This window comes from Symphalangus syndactylus, chromosome 1 (genome assembly GCF_028878055.3).
Source record: "Symphalangus syndactylus isolate Jambi chromosome 1, NHGRI_mSymSyn1-v2.1_pri, whole genome shotgun sequence".
NCBI lineage: Eukaryota > Metazoa > Chordata > Mammalia > Primates > Hylobatidae > Symphalangus > Symphalangus syndactylus.
The window spans coordinates 102327964-102351987 of NC_072423.2; the positions used below are offsets into that span (position 1 = coordinate 102327964).

General features: G+C 49.7%; 1 protein-coding gene across 1 annotated transcript in view; it reads left to right on the top strand.

The window, feature by feature from the left end:
* Positions 1–400: 400 nt before the first annotated feature.
* ACOX2 (acyl-CoA oxidase 2) overlaps positions 401–24024 on the top strand; it is a 32214-nt gene continuing 8590 nt past the window's right edge. Inside the window, exons 1-13 of the mRNA XM_055272757.2 lie at positions 401–543; positions 2428–2678; positions 3102–3264; positions 3479–3630; positions 4071–4178; positions 5802–5921; positions 6248–6363; positions 6973–7145; positions 8658–8820; positions 11399–11589; positions 13467–13646; positions 15481–15586; positions 20684–20901. Coding sequence (XP_055128732.2) covers positions 2519–2678; positions 3102–3264; positions 3479–3630; positions 4071–4178; positions 5802–5921; positions 6248–6363; positions 6973–7145; positions 8658–8820; positions 11399–11589; positions 13467–13646; positions 15481–15586; positions 20684–20901 — 1850 coding nt within the window. The 5' untranslated portion in view covers positions 401–543; positions 2428–2518. The remainder of the gene's footprint in view (positions 544–2427; positions 2679–3101; positions 3265–3478; positions 3631–4070; positions 4179–5801; positions 5922–6247; positions 6364–6972; positions 7146–8657; positions 8821–11398; positions 11590–13466; positions 13647–15480; positions 15587–20683; positions 20902–24024) is intronic.

Genomic DNA, 24024 nt, shown 5'->3' on the forward strand with positions numbered 1-24024 from the left:
AGGGAATGTCAGGGGATGCTAAGCATAAGACAAGCCATATTTTAGAGCAGAAACATGGGGAGAGAGGAAAAACATACACCTTACAGAGCAATCCTTTCACATGAGGACCATCTGAGGGGAGCCTATTAAGCTCATGTGATATTAACAGCTTGAGTCCCTGAAGGGCACACAGTGAAAGATCAGCGAAGACCAGGATATCACTTTGGAAACACTGCTGGGGTACACAGCTTTTTGGTACAAATAGTGTCAAAGGAATCCCTGGCTTTGAGATGTAAGGGCTCCAACCTCCCAGCAGTCCTCCCAGGGCAGCCCCAGCGACAGGCACGAAGGTCACACCCATGCAGGAAGAGAGGAAGCCCGGACAAGGGCTTGAGAGCAGACAAGGGCTTGAGAGGTGGCCAAGCAGGGCTCTCAGCTTCTGTATTCCCGCCCCTCTGTGGGAGGAGAGAAGGGCAGGACCACAAGCCTGCGAAAGGCTGGGGCCTACAGCCAGGGAGAGGCCAGCCCAGCCTACAGTGCGGACACAGGACAGAGGGGAGACAGGTGAGCCAGGTTTTTGGGCAGGGAGGGACTGGGAGACCTCAGAGGACAGGGCCACCCCCGTGATGACCCTGTCTGCAGCTCTGAGAGACCCTGAGCAAGGCTTTCTTCACTGGGCACCTCCGGGTCACAGCGTGACAGTGACAAAGATCCCGGCCCTCTTGCAGTTTCTGTGTTAGTAGCAGGGAGATGGAAGTAAACAAAAACATATGAAATGAGTAAATGATCTCAAATGTCAGAAGGGGATAAGTGAAAAGAGAAAAAGGAGAGCAGAGTGAGGAGGACAGGGAATGCTGGGGGAGGGGGCTTGGGATTTTAAAGAGGGTGGCCTCTTAAGGTTCAATGCAAAGAGCCCCAGTGACATTTGAAGAAAGGGTGTTCTGGGCAGACGGAGATGCCCCAGCAAAAGCTGGCAGTGGCAGTGAGGCCTGGAACATTCAGAACAGCAAGGAGGCAGTGGCAGCAGAGCAAGGAAAAGAGGTAAGGCAGGACGAGAGGAGCCGCACTAGGTGCACTTGCAGGACTCCAGGGGGCAGAGGATGGGGCCCCTTGCCAGCATCCCCACAGCCCTGCTAGGTGTATTGGTTTGAAAGCCTCGTATGAATCACTTGCTACATGTGGCTGCATGGCCCTTAGAAAGTCTCCTGCCTTTCCAAGGCCCACATCCTCTCCATAAAATGGTAATAACAGCAGTACCTCTGTCAGGTTGAGGTCAGGAAGGAAGGGGATCAAAAGCTTGGCAGCCTGCAGGAAAGATTTACAACGTACCTGCTGCAAGCTAGGAAACGCAGAGCTGGCCTCCCAGGCCTTGTGGGAGGAACATGTAAGCAAATAAGAACTTGTCCCTAACCCTAGAGCACCCAGGGGACCAGGGAGCTGAACTTTGTTCAGAGAGAACAGCAGGGGCAAAGGGTAGGAAGAGGGTGAGTGGAGGCCACGGATGAGGGCAGTAAGTTGACATAGGAGAGAGGCGAGTGGAGTGGGAGGTGGGTAGACACAGCAAGGACTCCATTCCACAAACAGTGGGCCCCAAGGAGCAGATTCCAAGCAGGAGAGGAAAACAATGTGATTTGCAGTTCAAGAGTTCACCTGGCAGCTGGAAGAACAAATAAGAGGAACACTGAGTCCAAGTAAGAGATGACAGTGGCCTGGATGCTAGCCAAAGAGATAGCAAGGAGCAGATGGACTCAAGAGACTTGTGAAATGGGATGGACTGCACCTCGTGGTTGCCTCACTGTGGAGGAATAGGGGCTTCTCAGAGGCCAGGCATTTGCTGTGAAGGAGACAGGGCCCAACCTGGGTATGAAAGACACTCAGGGGCTCCAGGGGAACACTTCACAGGCAGGAAGCAGGCTTCCTCCCTTCAGTTCTACAATACACCTGCAGGGCTCATAGAAATGGGGCTGAATGATCCTAGAACTTATGAGCAGCTGAATGAGACCAAGGTGCCCCCAGTAATCCTCCACAGTGGAGCTGTAGTATGGACAAGTCATGTGCTTTGTGGTCAGACCCCATCCAACTCCTGGCCATTTCCAGCTGTGTGGCTAGGGGCCACTCAACCTCTCCAGGATTATTTTCTTCAGGTGTAACCTTCACTGACTTTTTTTGTGAAGATTTCCCTAGGCAATTCATGTAACTCAAACTGCAGTGGATAGAGCCCAATCTTTGGGATCAGGCCCTGTCCAATCTTGGCTAACAAGTATTGAGCAAACATGTACCAAGCAATGGCTGCATACCATGCCTACCATGCACACAGTGCCTGGTCCACAGCCAGCGTCCACAGGGAGAGTGTGGAGGTGGAGTGGCATTCAGGCACTTAGGGATGTCTTTCTTCTACCAACCAGCCCTGGCTGACACCCAGCCCTAGGCAGTTCCTCTTGCACACAGGTTCTTTGCACTGACCAACGCTGAGAGCAGACCCTCGGAGCAGCCGGGTCGGAAGTGTCTCTCCTCAGTCACCAGACAGATCCAGGATAGGATGGGCAGCCCAGTGCACCGAGTGTCACTGGGGGATACCTGGAGCAGGCAAATGCACCCCGACATACAGAGCGAGAGGTATATGCAGTCCTTTGACGTGGAACAGCTCACCAACATCCTTGATGGAGGTGCCCAGAACACTGCACTCCGCAGGAAAGTTGGTAAGGGGAAGCTGGGGAATGGGACATCTGTTTTATGCCCCATGCTTCTCTTGTAAGAAGAGTCCTTCATTAGCAGTTCTGCTTCCAAATAACAAACTTTGCCCTTGAAATTCCACTGTTAGAGATTCATTCCTTTGAACTGTAAAGACAATCTTCACATGTCAATATTGCCTGAGCCCACCTGGGGGATAGAAGAGTTTAGGCAGCAGAAGACCTGGATTCTGGTCCTAAAATTCCGCCACTGCATAGCTTTGTAACCTTGGGCAATTCACTTTCCCACCTTGGTCCTCAGTTTTGTCATCTGTAAAATAACAGTAATGCCTGACTTCCTTTCCAGATGCATGAAGCAAGTGGGTGAGAAGATTTGAAGGTGCCAGAAACCTCACCCAGGTCCCTAAGCCCTCTGTTCTCTGTCCTCTGCAGAGAGCATCATCCACAGTTACCCGGAGTTTAGCTGTAAGGACAATTATTTCATGACCCAGAATGAGCGTTATGAGGCTGCCATGCGGAGGGCATTCCACATCCGGTTGATAGCACAGCGCCTGGGTTGGTTAGAAGATGGTCGTGAATTAGGCTACGCTTACAGGTACTCACTCCTGGGGCAGCCCCACTGGAGAGGGATCTACCTGGGATCACCTGGAAACCCCCCAGCCCCATGAGCCATTTCCCCCAACAAAGGGAAGACTTGTTGGGAAACCAGGATGCTAGGTGCCCTTTATCTCCTGTACTCTGCTCAGGCAGGGGGCACCTGGGCCCCTGTCTCCATTAGGCTGCTCAACTACAGCATCTCTCCCCAACAGAGCCCTTTCTGGAGACGTGGCCTTAAGTATACACAGAGTCTTCCTGAGAGCCCTCAGGAGCCTGGGCTCAGAGGAGCAGATTGCCAAATGGGACCCACTCTGCAAAAACATCCAGATCATCGCAACGTACGCACAGACAGAGTTGGGACATGGTGAGCTAGGACTCTGCATGTGGTGTTTAGGCTGTGCACTGCAAAACTCCAGAGGGCCCATTTACATCTAGGTAGTCATAGGTTCATATGCTCCGAGGGACATAGGTTTAATATGAAAACATTCCAGCAGATGGCAGTCAAGGGTCTTGAGGAAGGGGTGCCGCCTTCTAATTTGCACGTATTGTATGAGCTCCCAGTGGGGCAAGCCATTCCTTCTGGAAACATCAGCAGCCACCCCTTGTCACGGACTGGCTATAGGGGACTGTGTGTCCCCCACACAGCCCACAGATGAAAGGGGAGAACTGCCTGCAAGTACAGCTGGGAGCTGAGCCCCACTCCGTACTGCGCTGATGCCTAAGAGTTCAGGCCCACCTAGAAGCAGCTTCCCAGGTAAGAACCCCACCTCAGGCCAATGTCTAACACCCCTCCTTGATTCTAAGGGACATATCTTCAGGGCCTGGAGACTGAAGCCACCTATGACGCAGCCACCCAGGAGTTTGTGATACACAGCCCCACGCTGACTGCCACCAAATGGTGGCCTGGAGACCGTGAGTATCCATCCACCCCGCTTCCTTATCTCTCCCGAAGTAGAAGAATGTTGGAGGGCAGAGTAGCACTGGCTTTGAGGTCCAACAGACCTCAGATTGATTTTCTGTTCTAGGCTGCTGCCCTTGGGCAAGTCAGTTCACCTCCCTGAGCCTCCGGTTCTTACTCTGTAAAATAGGTGGGATATTAAACATTTCATTAGTGAGTGGCTGGAAAGTCCCCAAAGGAACTTTGAAGTAGAGGAGACAATCCGTGAGAGACAAGGCCTCACACTCACACTCACACACACGCACAAACACACACACTTGGTCTAGTCCCAGGCACTCCTCACAACCCTGGTTCCTCTAATCTCCCGAGTTAGTGGCAGAGCTTGCCACCAGCCAGAGCACAGGCCCTGTGATCACATAGTGGAAAGAACACACCTGCCTGCCCCTGCTGCAGACACCCAGGAAGGCTCATGGCCACCACCAGCCCCCATCAGGCCACCAATGCCATACCTCCCGCCGTGGTCACCAGGTGGTGGCCACATCAAGCGTCCCTGAGGCTTGGTGATTTACCAAGCCCCAAGGAGGGATTTCCCCTTCCTCAAACTTGAGAATTTCACCTCCAAGGACACATCTGTGGCACTTGGGGACCCACACCTTATATGGAAAAAATTAAAACAAATATGCTGAGTCCAACTAAAGCAGGAGAGTGACAGAGATGAGAGACACACGGAGAGAGGGAGACAGACAAGAGAGAGACATGAGCTGGGCGCGGTGGTTCATGCCTATAATCCCAGCACTTTTGGAGGCCGAGGTGAGTGGATCACCTGAGGTCGGGAGTTTGAGACCAGCCTGACCAATATGGTGAAACCTCATCTCTACTAAAAATACAAAAATTAGTCGTGTATGGTGGCGGGCGTCTGTAGTCCCATCTACTCAGGAGGCTGAGACAGGAGAATTGCTTGAACTTGGGAGGCAGAGGTTGCAGTGAGCCAAGCTCACGCCATTGCACTCCAGCCTGGCGAAAGAGCAAGACTCTGTCTCAAAAAAAAAAAAAAAAAAGAAAGAAGAAAGAAAAAAAGAGAGAGAGAGAGATGAGAGAGTGATGACAGAAAGAGAGAGAGAAAATAAATGACCACTGTCAAAAATGAAGACAAAAGAAACCAGCCTTTAAGATCAGACAAACCAGGGTACAGATGAATCCTAGCTCTGCCCCTCCAGGCCAGTGACCTTCAGTGTGTCACTCTACTCTCTGAGGCTGTTTCCTTATCTGGAAAATGGGACTCATCATCCTCTGTCCCCTGCAAGAACTGGAAAGCATCTATCACAGGGTCTAGCGCCACTTGTATTTTGATAAACCATAATTATCTGTATTCATTATTATAAGGTTGATGACAGAGTAATTCATTAATAGTTGGGGGCTGGGAGGGGGCAAAAAAAAAAGCTGGATCATTTCACAGTGCCTTTGCCAAGTTGCTACTAGGTTTGCTTGGTTCTTTGGGGGCAATCCCCTCTCTCTTTGATCAGTGACTTTTCAGGGCTCCAGAGGTACCCATCCAAAACCCCAGCCCCAGGAGGCTGGGTTGGGAAAAGCAATGCACAGGTCTTCCTGTGACGGGCCTCTACTCTCTCTGCCCTCAGTGGGACGGTCAGCCACCCACGCCCTGGTCCAGGCCCAGCTGATCTGCTCGGGAGCCCGGCGGGGCATGCATGCTTTTATCGTGCCAATCCGGAGTCTTCAGGACCACACCCCACTGCCAGGTAAGCCCACAATGCTCCCTCAAGGAACCCTGCCAGGAGGAGAGCCCAGGTGGCCTCCCTGACCTGGGGCCCCAGAGGGCCACAAGAGTAGCAAAGACATGTCTCCCTTGGGCAGGGAGGGGTCCAGTTGGACAGACTTGGTGCTAACTGGCTAGGTGAACTTGAGGAAGATGTAGCATCTTTCTCACCTCAGCTTGTTCACCTGCAAAATAGATACAATAATCCCAGTGTCACAGGCTGCTGTGACCCGGAATGTGTGTGTGATACCTGCCACATAGCAAGCACTCTCTCAACTGATAGGTGTCCTCATCTCCATCTCCTTCAAGGAATCATCGTTGGGGACATCGGACCCAAGATGGACTTTGATCAAACAGACAATGGCTTCCTGCAGCTGAACCATGTGCGGGTCCCCAGGGAGAACATGCTGAGTCGCTTTGCACAGGTTACAGGTCTGGGGAGGCCGGAGACTTGTACTTCCTGGAGAGGGGACCTGCGCTTTGTGCAGGCTGGGCCTGGGTCCTCCATAGAGCTTAGTTTGGGCCACATAACCTCTTCCCACAAGAGAGGCTCTGATATCCCACAGACTGGGGTGAAACCCCTGCTTAGGAGCAGTGTGATCTTGGGCACAGAGCCTCAGACTTCTCATGCAGAAATGCTCGTCACATAGGCTGACGGAGCAATTGTGGGGTGGGGTGGCAGCCCCAGGAGAGGATAGGGCTGAGGTGATCTGCATATTTACCCACAGTGAGGCCTGACACAACCAATCGCCCAACAGATACCAGCCAGAATGCCAGCAGGAGTTCTGAAGGTCCCAATTCTGCCAGGCATCACCCCTTTAGTTATGGGTCGTGGGGAGGTCCGGGCTGTCCCAGGAGAGTCACTGTGAAGCAGGGCACTTGGGGAAATGGCCTGGTATTTTAACATTCCAACTCCAGATGCGCCGGTTGAGGGGCGAGGTGCCCTCCCTGTGTGGAGCCCCACAGCTCTAGGGAAGCGGGGGCATCCTGGGGAGCCATGGCCCAGACCTTGTGCCCATCCTTGTTCCACACAGGTCTTGCCAGATGGCACCTACGTCAAACTCGGGACAACACAGAGCAACTACCTTCCCATGGTGGTGGTGCGGGTGGAGCTGCTGTCAGGGGAGATCCTCCCTATATTGCAGAAGGCCTGTGTCATCGCCATGCGCTACTCGGTCATCCGCCGCCAATCCCGGCTCCGGCCCAGGCAAGGGGTGCCCAGTGACTGACTACCGCAGATATGCTGCCTCTTGGTCCCACAGTGCCTCCCCCTAACACCACCCTTCTGCCAGAGCCAGAGAGCTGGGAGCAGACAATGCCCCCCACCACATACACACACACACACACACACACACAAAATCTACGCAGCCTGGCCCCATCTGGGCATGTCAGAGGGGTCTCTCTGGCTCCCTCTAACAGGGCTGACCAGCCAGCCTAACCTGCATCCTCAGTGCCTGGCCCCCATCGGGCTCTATGTGATAGTGTCTTTGGCCCTGTAGCACCAGGTCTGTCTGACTCTGTGTCTGTCCGAGTCCAGCTGTATTCTGTGCGGCTGTGACAGGTTGGATGGGTCTGGGTCAGCCAGTTGCCAGCTGCATCAGACTATGGCTGGCTGAGTTGATTCTGTCAGGCTGAGCCTAGCAAAATCCAATGTCATATCGACCGTGTGTGGCTGAGCTCGTTCTCTCCAGCTGTGCTGTCAGCATCCGAGTGGTATGTCTAGTCTGGATCCCTTTTGTTGTAATTGGTTGTGTTGCTACCACTCCCTCCACCCCGCAGCACAGAATAGCAAGGGCTGACTGAACCCCCTGTGAACACTCAGCTCGGCCATTTCACTTCATCCCTCAGCTTCCTCAGCTACAAAATGGGTGTGGCAGAAGTGGCCTTTCAGTGTGGTGTGGAGGGTGAAATGCAGTAAGGCACATTAGGCCCTCAGCCCAGGGTCCTTTCCTCTGGCAAGCTCACAGCGCCCTGGCCTGGGCTGGGCTTCAGAATCCAGGCTGCAAGAGTTCTCTGGAGGACAGGGCCACTGGGAAGAAGGGGCTTCTGCTGCTGTCCTGCCCGAGCCCATTTATCTGGGCTGCAGAAGTGTCCCCAGGGTGGTTATAAGAAAGATGCGCCAGGTTAAGCAGCTGCTGTCCGGAGAGGAGGCTTCTTGTAATCACACCCTCTTTCAATCCAGTTACTGCGAGCTCCTGAGTGCTGGACATAGTCTCGGGCACTGAGGACATAGCAGCGGATAAGGCAGACACAGTCCCTTCCTTGGGGTTCCATCGGACCCGAGTTTATATCCTAAGAGTTATTGTTTAGGCTTGACATATTCCTCAGCACGTGGCAAGTGCACACGGGCAGTAGAAGGTCACAGGTTTAAATCATCACAGGTGCAGGGCCACAACCCTTCACCTGAAATCTTGGGACCAGACGTGTTGGAATCTCAGAACTTTTCGGGTTTTAGGATAATACCGTGTATATGCTGGAATTCTATAAGCCTCCCTTAACAAGGGGCAGTACCCACCAACAAATGTGTCAATATTCCCGCAGTGAAATGTGTATGTTCATGTTAGATGGGATTTTTAAAGGATTATCAATGGCCTCGTGTCAGTTCAAGTTTTGCAATGAGTTCTAACGAACTGTCTGTTTTTAAGGTTTTTATGGTGTCGGGGATAGGGGAAGGTGGACACGGCATGTAGTGATCTAAATCTAGTTATTTTCCCTTCAGTGACCCAGAGGCAAAGGTCCTGGACTACCAGACGCAACAGCAGAAACTCTTTCCTCAGCTGGCCATCAGTTACGCCTTCCATTTTCTGGCAGTCAGCCTCTTGGAGTTCTTCCAGCACTCCTACACTGCCATTCTGAACAGAGACTTCAGCTTCCTGCCTGAGGTACCTGCTGTCTGCGGAGGGGCAGGCGCTGGGAGGGCAGCTAAGATTGTTCCACTCACTGGGGAGCAGCCACAGCCTCATCCCCACGGGCACTCCCCACCCCCACCTCTCCCAGCTTTCAGCATCCCAGGGCATGTGGGTGAACGGCACCCTGGTATATAAATTTACCCACAACCGGCCCCCAGAGAGCTACAAACATGCTAAGAGAAAACAATCACACCTAGCGTAGAGAACACAGGTCCACAACCCCTGATGTGTATTTGAAACCCAAAAAGCTCTGAAAAACAGTTGTTTGGAACTCATTTGGTGGCATAGTTTGACCTGAACTGACCTGATTTATCCCTCTGAGTGTGAATACATTTTGCAGTAAAATTATTAATGTATTTAATCACTAAAGCTGCCCCAAACCCCACTGGGGCTATTATATAAAATGTACCTTAGGCTAAGGCAGGAGAATGGCATGAACCCGGGAGGCGGAGCTTGCAGTGAGCCGAGATCGCGCCACTGCACTCCAGCCTGGGAGACAGAGGGAGACTCGGTCTCAAAAAAAAAAAAAAAAGAAAAAAAATGTACCTTAAATGCCACTTGGCCTCTCTACAATCCAAAAGTTACTCTGATTCCTAAACACATCTGGCTCACAGGTCTCAGTTAAAGCCTTGTGGACTTACATATATAGTAAAATTCAGTCTGTCCAGGCACCATGCTTTATAAGCACTGCTCATTAACCCTTCCTTTTCTTTTTCTTTTTTTTTTTTGTTTTTTGAGACGGAGTCTCGCTCTGTCGCCCAGGCTGGAGTGCAGTGGCGCGATCTCGGCTCACTGCAAGCTCTGCCTCCCGGGTTCACGCCATTCTCCTGCCTCAGCCTCTCCGAGTAGCTGGGACTACAGGCGCCCGCCACCACACCCGGCTAATTTTTTTGTATTTTTAGTACAGACGGGGTTTCACTGTGGTCTCGATCTCCTGATCTCGTGATCTGCCCGCCTCGGCCTCCCAAAGTGCTGGGATTACAAGCGTGAGCCACCGCGCCCAGCCTAACCCTTCCAACTGCAATTGAGGCACAGACAGATCAAGGGACACAACTTTCCTCCCAAGGACTTGAAAGCTCCAAAGATAGGCAGGGGCTTCAAGAATCAAAATCTCAAACCAGGCCTGCTGCCCGGCAGCCTCTATCTCTGTTGGGGCTGCTGTAACAAAATGCCATAAAGCGGTGGTTTATAAACAACAGAAATTGGCCTGGCATGGTGACTTACACCTGTAATCTCAGCACTTTGGGAGGCCAGGGCAGGAGGATTGCTTGAGCCCAGGAGTTCAAGACCAGCCTGAGCAAGATGGTGAGACCCCCATCTCCACAAAAAAAAAATTGAAAAATTAGTCAGGTGTGGTAGCACACACCTGTAGTCCCAACTACTACTTTGGAGGCTGAGGTGGGAGGATTCCTTGAGCCCAGGAGTTCAAGGATGCAGTGAGCTGTGATTGTGCCACTGCACTCCACTCCAGCCTGAGCAGCAGAGTGAGACCCTGTCTCAAAAAAGAAAAACAAACAAACAAATTTATTTCTTACAATTCTGGAGGCTGGGAAGTCCAAGGTCAAGGCACTAGTGCATTGGATGTCAGGTGAGAGCCTGCTTCCTGGATGGCTGTCTTTTTGCTGTGTCCTCATATGGTAGAAGTGGCCTCTTTCTTTCTTTTTTTTTTTTTTTCCTAAGACAGAGTCTCACTCTGTCACCCAGGCTGGACTGCAGTGGTACGATCTCGGCTCACTGCAACCTCTGCCTCCTAGGTTCAAGAGATTCTCCTGCCTCAGCCTCCTGTGTAGCTGGGAATACAAGTGCATGCCACCACGCTCGGCTAACTTTTGTATTTTTAGTAGAGATGGGGTTTCACTATGTTGGCCAGGATGGCCTCGATCTCCTGACCTTGTGATCCACCTGCCTTAGCCTCCCAAAGTGCTGGGATTGCAGGTGTGAGCCACCACACCTGGCCAGAAGCAGGCTCTTTCATGAGGGCACTGATCCCATTCATGAAGTCTCCACCCTCATGACCTAATCACCTCCTGAAGGCCCCACCTCCTACTACCATCATAATACCTCCTAATCCTAGTCCTAATCATCAATACCTCCTAATTCTAGCCCTAACCCTTGGGGGTTAGGATTTCTACATAAGACTTTTAGGTGGACACATTCAGACCCTACCACCCTCCTACAACCCAGTAAGTGGGCTTACAGTGGACACCCATCCTCATAGACCAGCTTTCTAAAACCGATGCCAGCAAAATCCGTAACTCCTGGAGGCTTGTGGGCCCAATTCAGGCAGCACCCTCTTCCCTATCCTGGAGACACTGGCCAGACCAGGTTTTCCTTCACTCTTATGCCCCTACATTGCCTAATTGTGTGCCTCTGGGTGAGTCTCATAAGCTGAGTACCCGCCTTCTCATTCATGAAGTTGTGAGCAGAGGAAAGACTTCTTACCTCAGCGCTGAGCTGGGCATGCAGTAGATGCTCAGTAAGTGGTGCACAGGGTTGGTCCCTATGGTGGAGGCCCCCTAACACCGCCCAACTGCCCTCCGTCTTCTCACAGCTCCATGCACTGAGCACAGGCATGAAGGCCATGATGTCAGAATTCTGCATCCAGGGAGCTGAGATGTGCCGCAGGGCCTGTGGCGGACACGGCTACTCAAAGCTGAGTGGCCTGCCATCACTGGTCACCAAATTGTCGGCCTCCTGCACCTATGAGGGTGAGAACACAGTGCTCTACCTGCAGGTGGCCAGGTAAGGTCCAGGCTGACCCAGGCCTTTGCCCAAGCCCTTGGGGACCCACCAAGCTTCTGTTGGGTGGAGGGTTCCGTCTGATGCCCATAAAGGGAGCAGGCTTTGGGAAGTGCCATTTGGGAGCTGTCCAATTCCCCAGGATGACTAATCTATCCACTTCTAGGCCACCATCGTCTCTCACCTCCACCACAGCCTCAGACCCCTCCCTGGTCTCTTGCTTCTATCCTTTCCTGCTTCTCCACAGGCAGCCGGAGGGATCTTTGCAGAGCCTAGGGAAGATCACATCTTTCTCTGGTTTGAAATTCTTCAATGGCTTCCCAGTGCTCGTAGGAAAATGACATATTCTATGCTGTGGCCTGCAAGGTCCATGTGACCTGACCCCTGCCTTCCTGTCCATCCTCCTCTCACCACCTCCTGCCTCTGCTCACTTCTTCTTCTTCTTCTCTTTTTTTTTTTTTTTTTTTTGAGATGGAGTCTCACTCTGTCACCCAGGCTGGAATGCAGTGGTGCAATCTCGGCTCACTGCAACCTCCGCCTCCCGGGTTCAAGCAATTCTTCTGCCTCAGCCTCCACAGTAGCTGGGATTACACACCACCATGCCCGTCTAATTTTTGTATTTTTAGTAGAGATGGGGCTTCACCATATTGGCCAGGCTGCTCTCCAACTCCTGACCTCAGGCGATCCACCTGCCTTAGTCTCCCAAAGTGCTGGGATTACAGGTGCAAGCCACTGCACCCAGCCACCTCTGCTCACCTCTGCCAGCCACACACTTCTTTCTGTCCAGGAGGCCTTTGCATTTGATCACCTCCCACCCAACATGGCCTTGTTTCTTTTGGAGCAGTTTCACAATCTATCATTGTCTCATTTTTTTTGTTCACCTTTTTAGCTCTACTCTCCAACTAGATTAGGAGCTCCCTGAGGGCAGGGACTACCCCTACCTTGCTCACTTTAGCATCACCTAGGCTTCGTGCAGAGCCTGCACACAGAGGCTCCAAGCAATGGCCAAGTCAGCCTCCTCCACACAGGCGATTTCTTTTCATCCCTCTTAGGTCTGTGGGCCCTGGAGGCCAACAGAGCCTCATCCTCACCTATTCTATGGTGACCAAACAGGGCAAAAGCTTCCCTATGCAAGGAGAAAGAAGTTCACTGGCAAATATGAAAAACAACATTTATTATATTTTTAAAAATATATAACATCCGTTAGTTTTTTTCCAAATTAGAAAAGGAATACAATAGCACATATTATATACTCTGCACTGTGCCAAGCACTCTACAAATATCATCTCATTCCATTTCACAAACCCTCAATCAGATGAGAACTGTCCTCCCCACCTAGAGCTGGAGAAACCGAGACTTGGGAGGTGAAGCTTCTTTCATCACACAGGTCTCGGCGAGGCTGTATGGGAATCCAGGGCTGTCTAAGCCCAGAACCTGTAACCACTGGATTATCCTAAAGCAGCAGTTGAGAGTCACCTATAATCCTCCTACTCATGTTAGCATTCTTGCCTCTATCCTTCTTTTTTCAGCTAAGAAAATTTAATTTCCACCCAGTCACTGTACAAGTCATTATAAATCCCAAAATCGCAATGTTCTGATGGAAAATTCTGTTTGCTCAGATCACAGAAGGGTTTATGTTCAGGATCGGAGAGTGTCTGGCCCAGCTTCACAGGTCCCGGGGTATGCCTGACTGAGGGCCTCAAGGCAGGATGGCCCGAGGGGGAACCCTCAGGAGGGAGGCCAGGCGGAGGCCTGGTGACCTGGCTCTCCCACGGGAAGGCTGGAACCCAGCTTGAGCTCGCCTGTCTCTGGGAGTGAGGGGTGCTGGGCTGTCCCACAGAGTCTCTACCCTCTCACCTGCCTCCTCTTCCACCCCCCAGGTTTCTGGTGAAGAGCTACCTGCAGACTCAGATGTCCCCTGGCTCCATGCCACAGAGATCTCTCCCTCCATCTGTCGCGTATCTCACCGCACCTGACCTGGCCAGGTGTCCAGCCCAGAGGGCAGCTGACTTCCTCTGCCCGAAGCTCTATACCACGGCCTGGGCACATGTGGCAGCAAGGTAAGCCAGTGCTGAGAAATCAGCCATCACACCTGGGCACAGGCTCCATGCCACACTAGGGCCTTTGGATTGGTTGGGTGGACATTTGTGGATTCAGTTCTAAAAACCACCCCGTGCCTAGCCTCCCCGCTCCTCTCAGTTCCTGCCACCATGGGCAGAGAGAGGGGATGTGCCTCCCATCAGCCATGGACCCCCATCACTTCCCCATCCTGGTCACAGTAGTAGAAGGACATCACACCTCTGGCCAGTGAGATATTTTTAAAATCTCTAGGGTCCTATGGTGATTTGCAATACAATGAATGTACCCATATGTAAATACTACAAATGTATTGATATGCAAATACCAATAAATAAAGCAATACTCACTTGTATGTTTGAAATATCTCATAATCTAAAAATAATTTTTGAAAATATGACTACACCACGGGACAGAATTCATTTATTTCCAGGGTCTAGTAGGCTCCAGGGAACATGGACAAAACCAAGGACTCATCCATTCTGTCATTCAACAAATATTGTTCAGTACCTACTATGTGTTAGGAATCAACAAATATGCCAGGGGCTGGGAATAGAGAGGTCTTGACCAAACACGGATACCACCATGGAAAAGATGGAGATTAACTACCTAAAAAGGAAACCTTCTGAACCCTGCCCCCAAATTAAAAAACCGAAAACAGGCTGGGCATGGTGGCTCACACCAGTAATTCCAGCACTTTGGGAGGTCGAGGTGGGCGGATTGCTTGAGCTCAGGAGTTTGAGACCAGCTTGGGCAACATGGTGAAACCCCACCTCTACCAAAAATACAAAAAATTTTAATAAAAAAAAATAAAAATGAAACACCAAAAACAAACTGGAAAAACATATTTTCAGTATATAATAAGAGGCCTTATATCCCAACCTGTGGTCCCAGGGATGGTTAATAGTTATTTCAAGATCATAAGCAACTTGGAACATTCATTTATTTATTCCAAAATTATTTATTAACTGCCTATAATATGGCAGGCACTGTTCTAGGCATTAGGAACCTATCAGTAAATAGGCCTGATAAACACCCCAGACCTCACAGAGCTAACATTTCAATTGGGAGATTTGAGGAGGGGAAAATAAGGCTTCTCGAGGTGATTAAAGTGTAATGGTATTTCTCCTTGCTTGAAACTCAATATGACATCTGCTTATCTATTCCCTGAGAAAGCAAAAAACACATTGCTTAATAAACAGTTTGCTTTACACACAAATTCTAAGGGTCATGGATGGACGGGCAGGGAATAGAAAATAAGAAGGGATTAAAGGTTAATAAAATGGCAAATGACTAATTTAGTGGTTTGCAGGACAAAGGTTGGTTTTCTCTTTTTGTTTTTAGGTCCCTTGGGTAGAACCCGCAGCATGCTAGGTGACCGACGGGCCTCTCTAGCCTTTACAGAAAAACCATTCTCCTTGCTCAGGCCATAGGACATCAGTCAACAAAAAGGCCTGAACATACTGGTGTCAGGCTGGAATCTGCATTAGAAATAGGGGACAGCTCCTGGCCTATGGCCCTGAGGCTTTATAACATGGCGATTAACAACAAGTCAAAATCCTGGCTCCACTCCTTACTAGCTGTGTGACCCTGGACAAATTAGTTAACCTCTCTGGGACTCAGTTTTCCCCATTGCAAACTGGGGGGTGCCTGCCCTTAAAAGAGTTAAAGAGATAATGAATATCAATCATTTAGCTTTATGGCACATAAGTGGTCAATAAACAGGCATTATTTCTACTTCTGAGGGACCACAGGAAGCCCATCAGTTGTCTTTTCCACTCAGTCAGGAAGCTAAACCTTTTTTGCTTTGGCCTTCAGGCTCATAAAGGACTCAGTGCAGCATTTACAGACCCTGACGCAATCCGGAGCTGACCAGCACGAGGCCTGGAACCAGACCACTGTCATACACCTCCAGGCTGCTAAGGTGAGCGCCTGCCCGCTGAGGCTGAAAGGGATCCATTTTGTTTCCCAGGCAGGCTACCCTGCTGGGAAAATCCGGGCTCTGCCATTATTCCCCAACACTGCTTCAGCGGCGGCTGCCCTCGTTTCACTTCCAAGGCTTTAGTCCAGGGTATTTTAATTAAAGGACTTAACTCCAAAGCAATCTTGTTGGCAGCTCTTAGGGGAAAAGGCAATGAGGCAGTGTTATTGGATTTGCTTCAGGTTGTTCAAATATTTCCTCCCAGATAGAAAAGCAGGTCAAGTCTCCCCTTAGCCCCACAGGCAATCCTTGGATGTCTGATTCAATTTCCACTCGTTTTGTGTTTGTGCATAATTCACAGTCGGTCGGCAAATATTTGAGCACCCACTCTGCGCTGGGCACTGAGCTGGGTGCTCAACAGTGAAGCCACTGCCCATGCACAGCTATAATCAAGGAAGCACCATGACAGGGAAATACAGGCTGCTATGGAATCCCAGAGCAGGTACATTTCTGCCCACCTGGAGGAGTCAGAAAGACTTCCCAAAAGAAGTGGCATATAGGCTAAGACTTCAAGGATAAGCTGAAATTAGCCAGCTAAAGGGTGGGGTGGCAACTTTCGAGGGAAAAGTTTCCAGGCAAAGGGAGCTGCACGTGCAAAAGGAGGCAGCAAGAAGAATCCTGGTGTGCTTGGGAAGTGTAAATCTCCCAAGGAGGACCTAAGGAGGAGGACTGAGACAAGGGGAGAAGGAGAGACAGGTAAGGAGGCCTCTGACCTTTTCCATCACTGTGAAAAGTTGGGGTTTTGTTTTCATTGCAACGCTTTTGCTGAGTTTGTTTGGAGGTGGGGTAAAGTGATCAGTTTCATTCTAGAAGAATCATGCAGGTTGCCCGGGATGGAATGAAAGGGAGCAAGTTAGAAAGGAGCAAGTCTGGACCAGGACTGAGGGTGGTCCTGACCATGAGCACGGCAGAAGGCCTGGAGACAAGTGCGTAGATCAGAGATGCTAAGGGGGAAGACGGCAGGGACAGGCCTCAGAGTGCTGGGGTGGGAAAGAGGTAAGAACAACTCCTGAGTTCTAGCTTAGGCAGCTGGGACTCTGGCACTGCCAATAACTGGAAAACTAAAGTGATCACGCCAATCCTCAGGCCCAGACCCAGAAAATGGCAGCCTTGGAACAGGAGAGCCCTGAAGGGCTGCAGAGGCCCTCATGGGACAGGGCTGGTCAGGCAGGCTGGACATTGAGCACCACCACCTCCACCACACCGCAGGTGCTGGGATTACCTCTGCAGCCCTCAGTTCTGCTCAGCCTACAGCAGGGGCACCCCCTGCTGTGCTAACTGTCCTGTCAACAGAGGGTGAGCCAAGGCTTCCTGCTTTCACTGGATCACCAAAACAGGAACACAGCCGCCCATTATCCACTCATCCATTTTCCAAACCTATGGCCTGCCTTCAAATGGACCAGATGCTGCTTGCCAGGGTTACTTCATTTAATCCACACAGCCCTGGGAGGGAGACTGACATTATCTCCACTTCACGGGTGAGGAAAGAGAACTCAGGAGTTAGGTCCCAGAGGTAGGAAATAGCTGAGTCCAGATGCTTTCCCTTCCCACACCACTGAGGGTGTGATGAGTGACTGAGGTGAGCAACAAACTCTGGGGGGATAGAGGGTGAGAGCCAGCCAGACTGCGGGGGAAGAACATGACCCTGACAGCTTCCTGGGGAGGTGGTGCCCCAGCTGAGTCTCCAAGGTCTTAATGGATAGGGCTTTCTGTACTCTCTGTGCTTTGTGGGGTTATTTAGTCTACAGAAAGCTTCAGCACCCAACTGGGCCCCATCTGGAAACCATAAATGTGCAGGTAGAGATAACTGCAACTTGGGGGAAGGGGGGATGATACTGACAGAAGAGTAGACAAGGGGGAGCCACGGGCTAAATTCTGGTCCCAGCTCTGTGTGACCTCAAGCAGCCCCTTCCCTCTCTGGGCCTTCATTTCCCTGTCTGTAGACAAAGGGGCATGGAAGAGCCCTTTAGGCTCTGTCAGGCTGTGGTCCTATAATTCAGACTCTGACCAGAAGAGACCACGGGAACAAATGCTGGCCTCGTTATAATGCAGCCTCAGTCTCCTGTGGCTTTGGCCACACAGAGTTAGGAATATAGCCCTGGTGTGGATCTCACTGCTACCACTTCCTAGCCATGACCTTGGGCAAAAAACTTAATCTTTCAGAGCCTCAGTCTCTTCATCTGCAAGACAGAGCTAATAACAGTACCTATTCTGTAGGATTCTAATAAAGATCAAATGAGTAAAACTTAGAGAGGCAGCTAGCACCTAAGTGCTATATATCCCACCCCCACCCCCAAATTAGACAGGAGGCAAGATTTAAACCAACACACACAATGTAAATAACGTTCACTGTGCTCAGAGCATGGGGCCAAGGTTCAGCTCAGCCCTTCCCCAAAGTGTAGAGGTCACCTCTGTCTCTGATCCTCATCCTGCTTTTTAAGGCCCAGGCCCTTGGGCAGCTCTCCATCACTGCACTCCTCAACTCAGAGCCTTGAGCATTTGAGAATGTGGCTCTCGGGTTAGGACAGGAAAAGGAGTGTGGGTCTGCAGTTCTGCCAAGCTGGACCCAGTCTGAGTAACAAAGGCTACTGGAGCCAGCAGAGGCAACACAGCACATCTGCTCACCTTCCACAGCCAAATGCTGCAAGCCCAGCATAGCTGTGAGCACACCATGTCTGAATGGCAACGTGGAGTTGTCAGCACCTGTGTGAGGGCCTGGGGAGGAAACACAAGTTCTTTCCAAGTGAGAAAGTGGATCAGGTCACTGCCCAGCTGAAGACTCCCGGTCCCACAGAACAAATTCTGACCACGTTATTCACAGCCCTTCACTGACCTGGGCCCCAGGTATGAGTCCACCCTAACCTCCATGGTTCCTCATCATTACCTCATTATACCACCACACTTCAGCCTCACTAAATTGCCTGCAGCTTCCTGAAAGTACAGCCTTTTGCACATAAAGATCCCCCTGCCTGGAATGACCTTTCCCCCAACTCATGTCCGCCTGGGTGAACTCCTTTGAACCCCCAAGACACTCTTTTTTTTTTAAGATTGGAGTCTCACTCCATCACCCAGGCTGGAGTGCAGTGGCATGGTCTCAGCTCACTGCAACCTCCATCTCCCAGGTTCAAGCGATTCTTGTGCCTCAGCCTCCCAAGTAGCCAGAATTACAGGTGTGCACCACCACACTGGCTAATTTTTGTGTTTTTTGTAGAGACAGGGTTTTGCCATGTTGGCCAGGCTGGTCTCGAACTCCTTTGTAGAGACAGGGTTTTGCCATGTTGGCCAGGCTGGTCTCGAACTCCTGACCTCAAGTGGTCCGCCCACCTCAGCTTCCCAAAGTGCTGGGATAATAGGTGTGAGCCACCGCGCCCGGCCAAACCCCCAAGACACTCTAAGTCTTGCTACTGAAAATCACTACAGCAGCATGGGCATCACAGGAGACCTTGTTAGAAATGCACAGTCTCAGGCCCTGCCCTGGAATCTGCATTTTGACAAGATCCCCAGGTGATCTATATGCACATAAAAAACTGAGAAGCAGGGCCGGGCCCAGAGGCTCACACCTGTAATCCCGGCACTTTGGGAAGCCAAGGAAGGAGGATCACTTGAGCTCAGGAGTTCAAGACCAGTGTGGGCAACATAGCAAGACCCTCGTCTCTACTAAAAATACAAAAAAAAAAGCCAGGCATGATGGTGTGTGCCTGTGGTCCCAACTACTCAGGAGGCTGAGGTGGGAGAATCACTTGAGCCCAGTGGGACAGAGGTTGCGGCAAGGCAAGATCACAACACTGAACTTCAGCCTGGGTGACAGTGTGAGATTCTATCTCAAAAAAAAACAATTGAGAAGCACTGCTTTATACTTTCTCTCTTCCTCGCTCTCCCTTATAGAACCCATATATCCTACCTGGCAAAATAATTATGTGTGCTTGTCTTGACGAGATGGGGACTGTTCAAAATATGTTACAACCAGTACGACAAGGCACCAACCAACCAAAATGGACTTCAGCCCTAGGGGAAGCAAGGTCCTCCTGCTGGGTCAAGCATTAATCCTTTAGTTGCTGGGCTGTGGAGAGAAGGAGGGGGTCTTCAGGAAGGAGTCCATCTGGCAGGAGGGGTTCTCACAGGGTTGATGGCAGTGGACACTTGCCAGCTGGTATTAAAGTATTATTTTAACAACTGCCACAGCCAGACCATTACATATGGGCTAAATAACAGCACTGCTTACCTTAAGGAGTTTATACTCTAGCTGGAATAAATTTCGTATATATCTTGAAACTTTATTTTCTCACCCCATGGTGCACACATGTACGCACACACACACACACACGCAACTGACTTGAACACAGCAGACAACAAATAGCTATTTTCTTTTTTTTTTTTCGAGATGGAGTTTCGCTCTAATCGCCCAGGCTGGAGTGCAATGGCATGATTTTGGTTCACTGCAACCTCTGCCTCCTGGGTTCAAGTGATTCTCCTGCCTCAGCCTCCCAAGGAGCTGGGATTATAGGCATGCACCACCATGCCTGGCTAATTTTTGCATTTTTTTGTAGAGACAGGGTTTCACCATGTTGGTCAGACTGGTCTCAAACTCCTGACCTCAGGTGATCCACCCACCTTGGCCTCCCAAAGTGCTGGGATTACAGGCGTGAACCACCGCGCCCAGCCTTAAAATAGCTATTTTCTTAAGAACAGTGGTGCTGTCCTCCACTTCCCCAGGCCAGCCTCCAATATGCCTGTATTCTTTCTCTCCACTTTCCAACCTACTTGAAACCGCTCCAAGCAAAAGAAAACAAGGGCCATGTTTCAAAGCGCACCAGTCCCCAACACACACACACACACACACACACACACACACACACACACACACAACATCAAAAAGCCTTGATCAGACCCAGAGTGAGCAGGAGAAATGGCGGCTGCTCATCAGCCTGCTGGGAAGCACATCCTGCCTCAAGTTTATTCCAGCCATCTTGCCACACTTCCAGGGTGACGTCTGGAATAGAAAACCAGAAATCAGGAGAGCATGTATTTGTGTCTTTGTAGGCGCACTGCTACTACATCACTGTGAAGGGTTTTACAGAAGCTCTGGAGAAACTAGAAAATGAACCAGCGATTCAGCAGGTGCTCCAGCGCCTCTGTGACCTCCATGCCATACACGGAATCTTGACTAACTCGGGTGACTTTCTCCATGATGCCTTCCTGTCTGGTGCCCAAGTGGACATGGCAAGAACAGCCTACCTGGACCTGCTTCGCCAGATCCGGTGAGTGGCAGAGACTTCAAACCATGTTACCCTTCAGAGAATAACCCTACCTCCTTGTTCACAGGTCACTTCCAACTCCAAAACCTTGCTAATGGGCAGAGCGGCAACAGCTCTGGGGAGGTTTACACCCTATTATCATTACATCAGCATAAAGCATTATGAACTAATGAAAGAAAAAAATGGGAAAAATACTTAAGAATAAATTAGCTACCTCAGTTGAACTCTTCACATTGTCAAGGAAATAGGAATAGTATCTAAGGAAAATCAATAAAATGAAGCATGCTACATATGAATGATATGTGCTAATGTGCTAATAATAGTCTCAACCATAGCTGTTTTTTCTTTTTTTTTTTTTTTTTTTTTTTAGACAGGGACTTGCTGTGTCGCCCAGGCTAAAGTGCAGTAGTACAATCTTGTCTCACTGCAACCTCTGCCTCCGGGTTCAAGTGATTCTCCTGCTTCAGCCTCCCAAGTAGCTGGGATTACAGGTGCCCACCACCATGCCCAGCTAATTTTTGTATTTTTAGTAGAGACAGGGTTTCACCATGTTGACCAGGCTGGTCTCGAACTCCTGACCTCAAGTGATCCACCTGCCTCAGCCTCCCAAACTGCTGGGATTACAGGCATGAACCAATGTGCCCAGGCATAGCTACCTTTAAAGAGCACTTATGTGACAGGCCCTGTGGCAAAGGCTTTTACATACATCTCATTTAATCCTTACAGCCCTTTGAAATGGGTACTATTAATCTCCTCATTTTATTGGAAAGGAAATTCGGGCTGATGGGAATTGCCCAGTGTCACACAATCAGCCAGAGGAGGGGCCGGGTACAATCTCAGGTCTGGCCCCTGGGCATGAGCTCTTAACCTGTATGTTAAGGTTAAGGTTGAGGTATTATATACTTCAAACACATCCTTGTCTTTGTTGAATGTGCTTAAGCAAATTCTTACCAAGTTTAGTAAACTTACCTTAATCCTCCCTCAGCTTCGAGATGAAAAATTTTTTTAAACTCTGTAATTCATATATTGATTTATAAAATAATAACACAAAGTTTTTAAATGCAGCATTAATGCAGTGCCATGTATGGTCAATGAAATACTAATGCAGTGCTTTCACACTATTATTCTATAATCTAAACGACTGGTTTAAAAACATAGCAAAACCAGAGCCCAACCTGATCAGAGTCCTAGAAAAAATAGAAATAAAACAATAAAGGAAAAAAAAAGCCTGGGCAACATGGCAAAACCCCACCTCTACAAAAAATATAAAAAATGAATCAGGCACACACCTGTAGTCCCAGCTACTTGGGAGGCTGAGGTAGGAGGATTGATTGATCCCAGGAGGTTGAGGTTGCAGTAAGCTATGGTCACACCACTGCACTCCAGCCTGGGCAACAAAGTGAGACCTTGTCTCAAAAAAAGGAAAGAAAAGAAAACATTGCAAATTATTTACCATTGTCCATAAGAGAAAAAAAACGGACTAATTTGAGAATACAATCTTTTTGAGACCTCACTGGGCAGAAAATATGATACCTATTGCATGGGGTTAGAGGCGACTCCTAGAATCTCCAACAATTCTCATATCAACAAGACTAATACAAAGAGAAAAAGAGGCTGGGAGCAGTGGTTGACACCTGTAATCCCAGCACTTTGGGAGGCCAAGGTGGGAGGATCACTTGAGGCAAAGAGTTTAAGACTAGCTTGGGCAACGTAGTGAGACCCTGTCTCTAAAAGATTTGTAATTTTTTAAAAATAAGATTTTTAAGACAGGTTTTTTAAAAACTAGACCAAATTCCTTTTATTTATAACAATATGCAATATGTTACATGCCCTTTATGACTACTCATAGCATGTAACAGATAGCTGGTGGTCAAAAAAATGTTTGTTCAGGCCAGGCGTGGTGGCTAATACCTGTAATCCCAGCACTTTGGGAAGCCAAGGTGGGTGGATCACCTGAGGTCAGGAGTTCGAGGCCAGCCTGGCCAACATGGTGAAACCTGGTCTCTACTAAAAATACAAAAATTAGCTGGGTGTGATGGCACATGCCTGTAATCCCAGCTACTTGGGAGGCTGAGGCAGGATAATCGCTTGAACCCGGGAGGCGGAGGTTGCAGTGAGCCAAGATCACACCACTGCACTCCAGCCTTGGCGACAAGAGTGAGACTCCATCTCAAGAAAAAAAAAAAAAAGTTTGTTCAGTTAAATCATCAAAAACTGTCAAAAATACATTTGACACAATTATGTCCCAGGTATAAAACTTTCCAGGCCGGGCGCGGTGGCTCACGCTTGTAATCCCAGCACTTTGGGAGGCCGAGGCGGGCGGATCACGAGGTCAGGAGATCGAGACCACGGTGAAACCCCGTCTCTACTAAAAATACAAAAAGTTAGCCGGGCGTGGTGGCGGGCGCCTGTAGTCCCAGCTACTCGGAGAGGCTGAGGCAGGAGAATGGCGTGAACCCAGGAGGCGGAGCTTGCAGTGAGCCGAGATTGTGCCACTGCACTCCAGCCTGGGCAACAGAGCGAGACTCCGTCTCAAAAAAAAAAAAAAAAAAAAAAAAAAAAAAAAAAAAAAAACAACTTTCCCTAATACAGGGAATCCAGTGGTGAAAACTATTAAGAGCATAATTAAGTACTGCACAGTTCAAGCCCAAGGGTGTCTATCTTTTTGAAACTCTCAGAATTTAAAAGCACTTGAAAATAATGTTCTAGCCCCGGTTGTCAGTGATGATAAAATACAAGATTACCTTAACACCCTATAAGCATGTTTTTTAAATTTGCAAACAGCATTTCTAAGTGCTTGCCTTGGATCCAGAAACTTACAATTCAAGACAAGACAGACAGCCCAGATGCAATCTGCCAACTTACTCATGCGTCAAACCCAGAAATTGATTTACTTCCATGATGGTTCCTAAGTAGCCTTACTACTGCAGGGTAATTAGGCACATAACAGATTCTATGCATATCACGGTTTGGTGTCACAGTTCCCTGCCTTGATTAGTCACTATCTCCCTAAGATTTCTGAGATGAAAACTGAAGGGTGTGGCATTCTATGCTAAAGATGCCAAGAACAAGCTCTCTGTAATGTTAACTGACCCAAACAGTATTTAGTTGTTTAAATGGTCATAA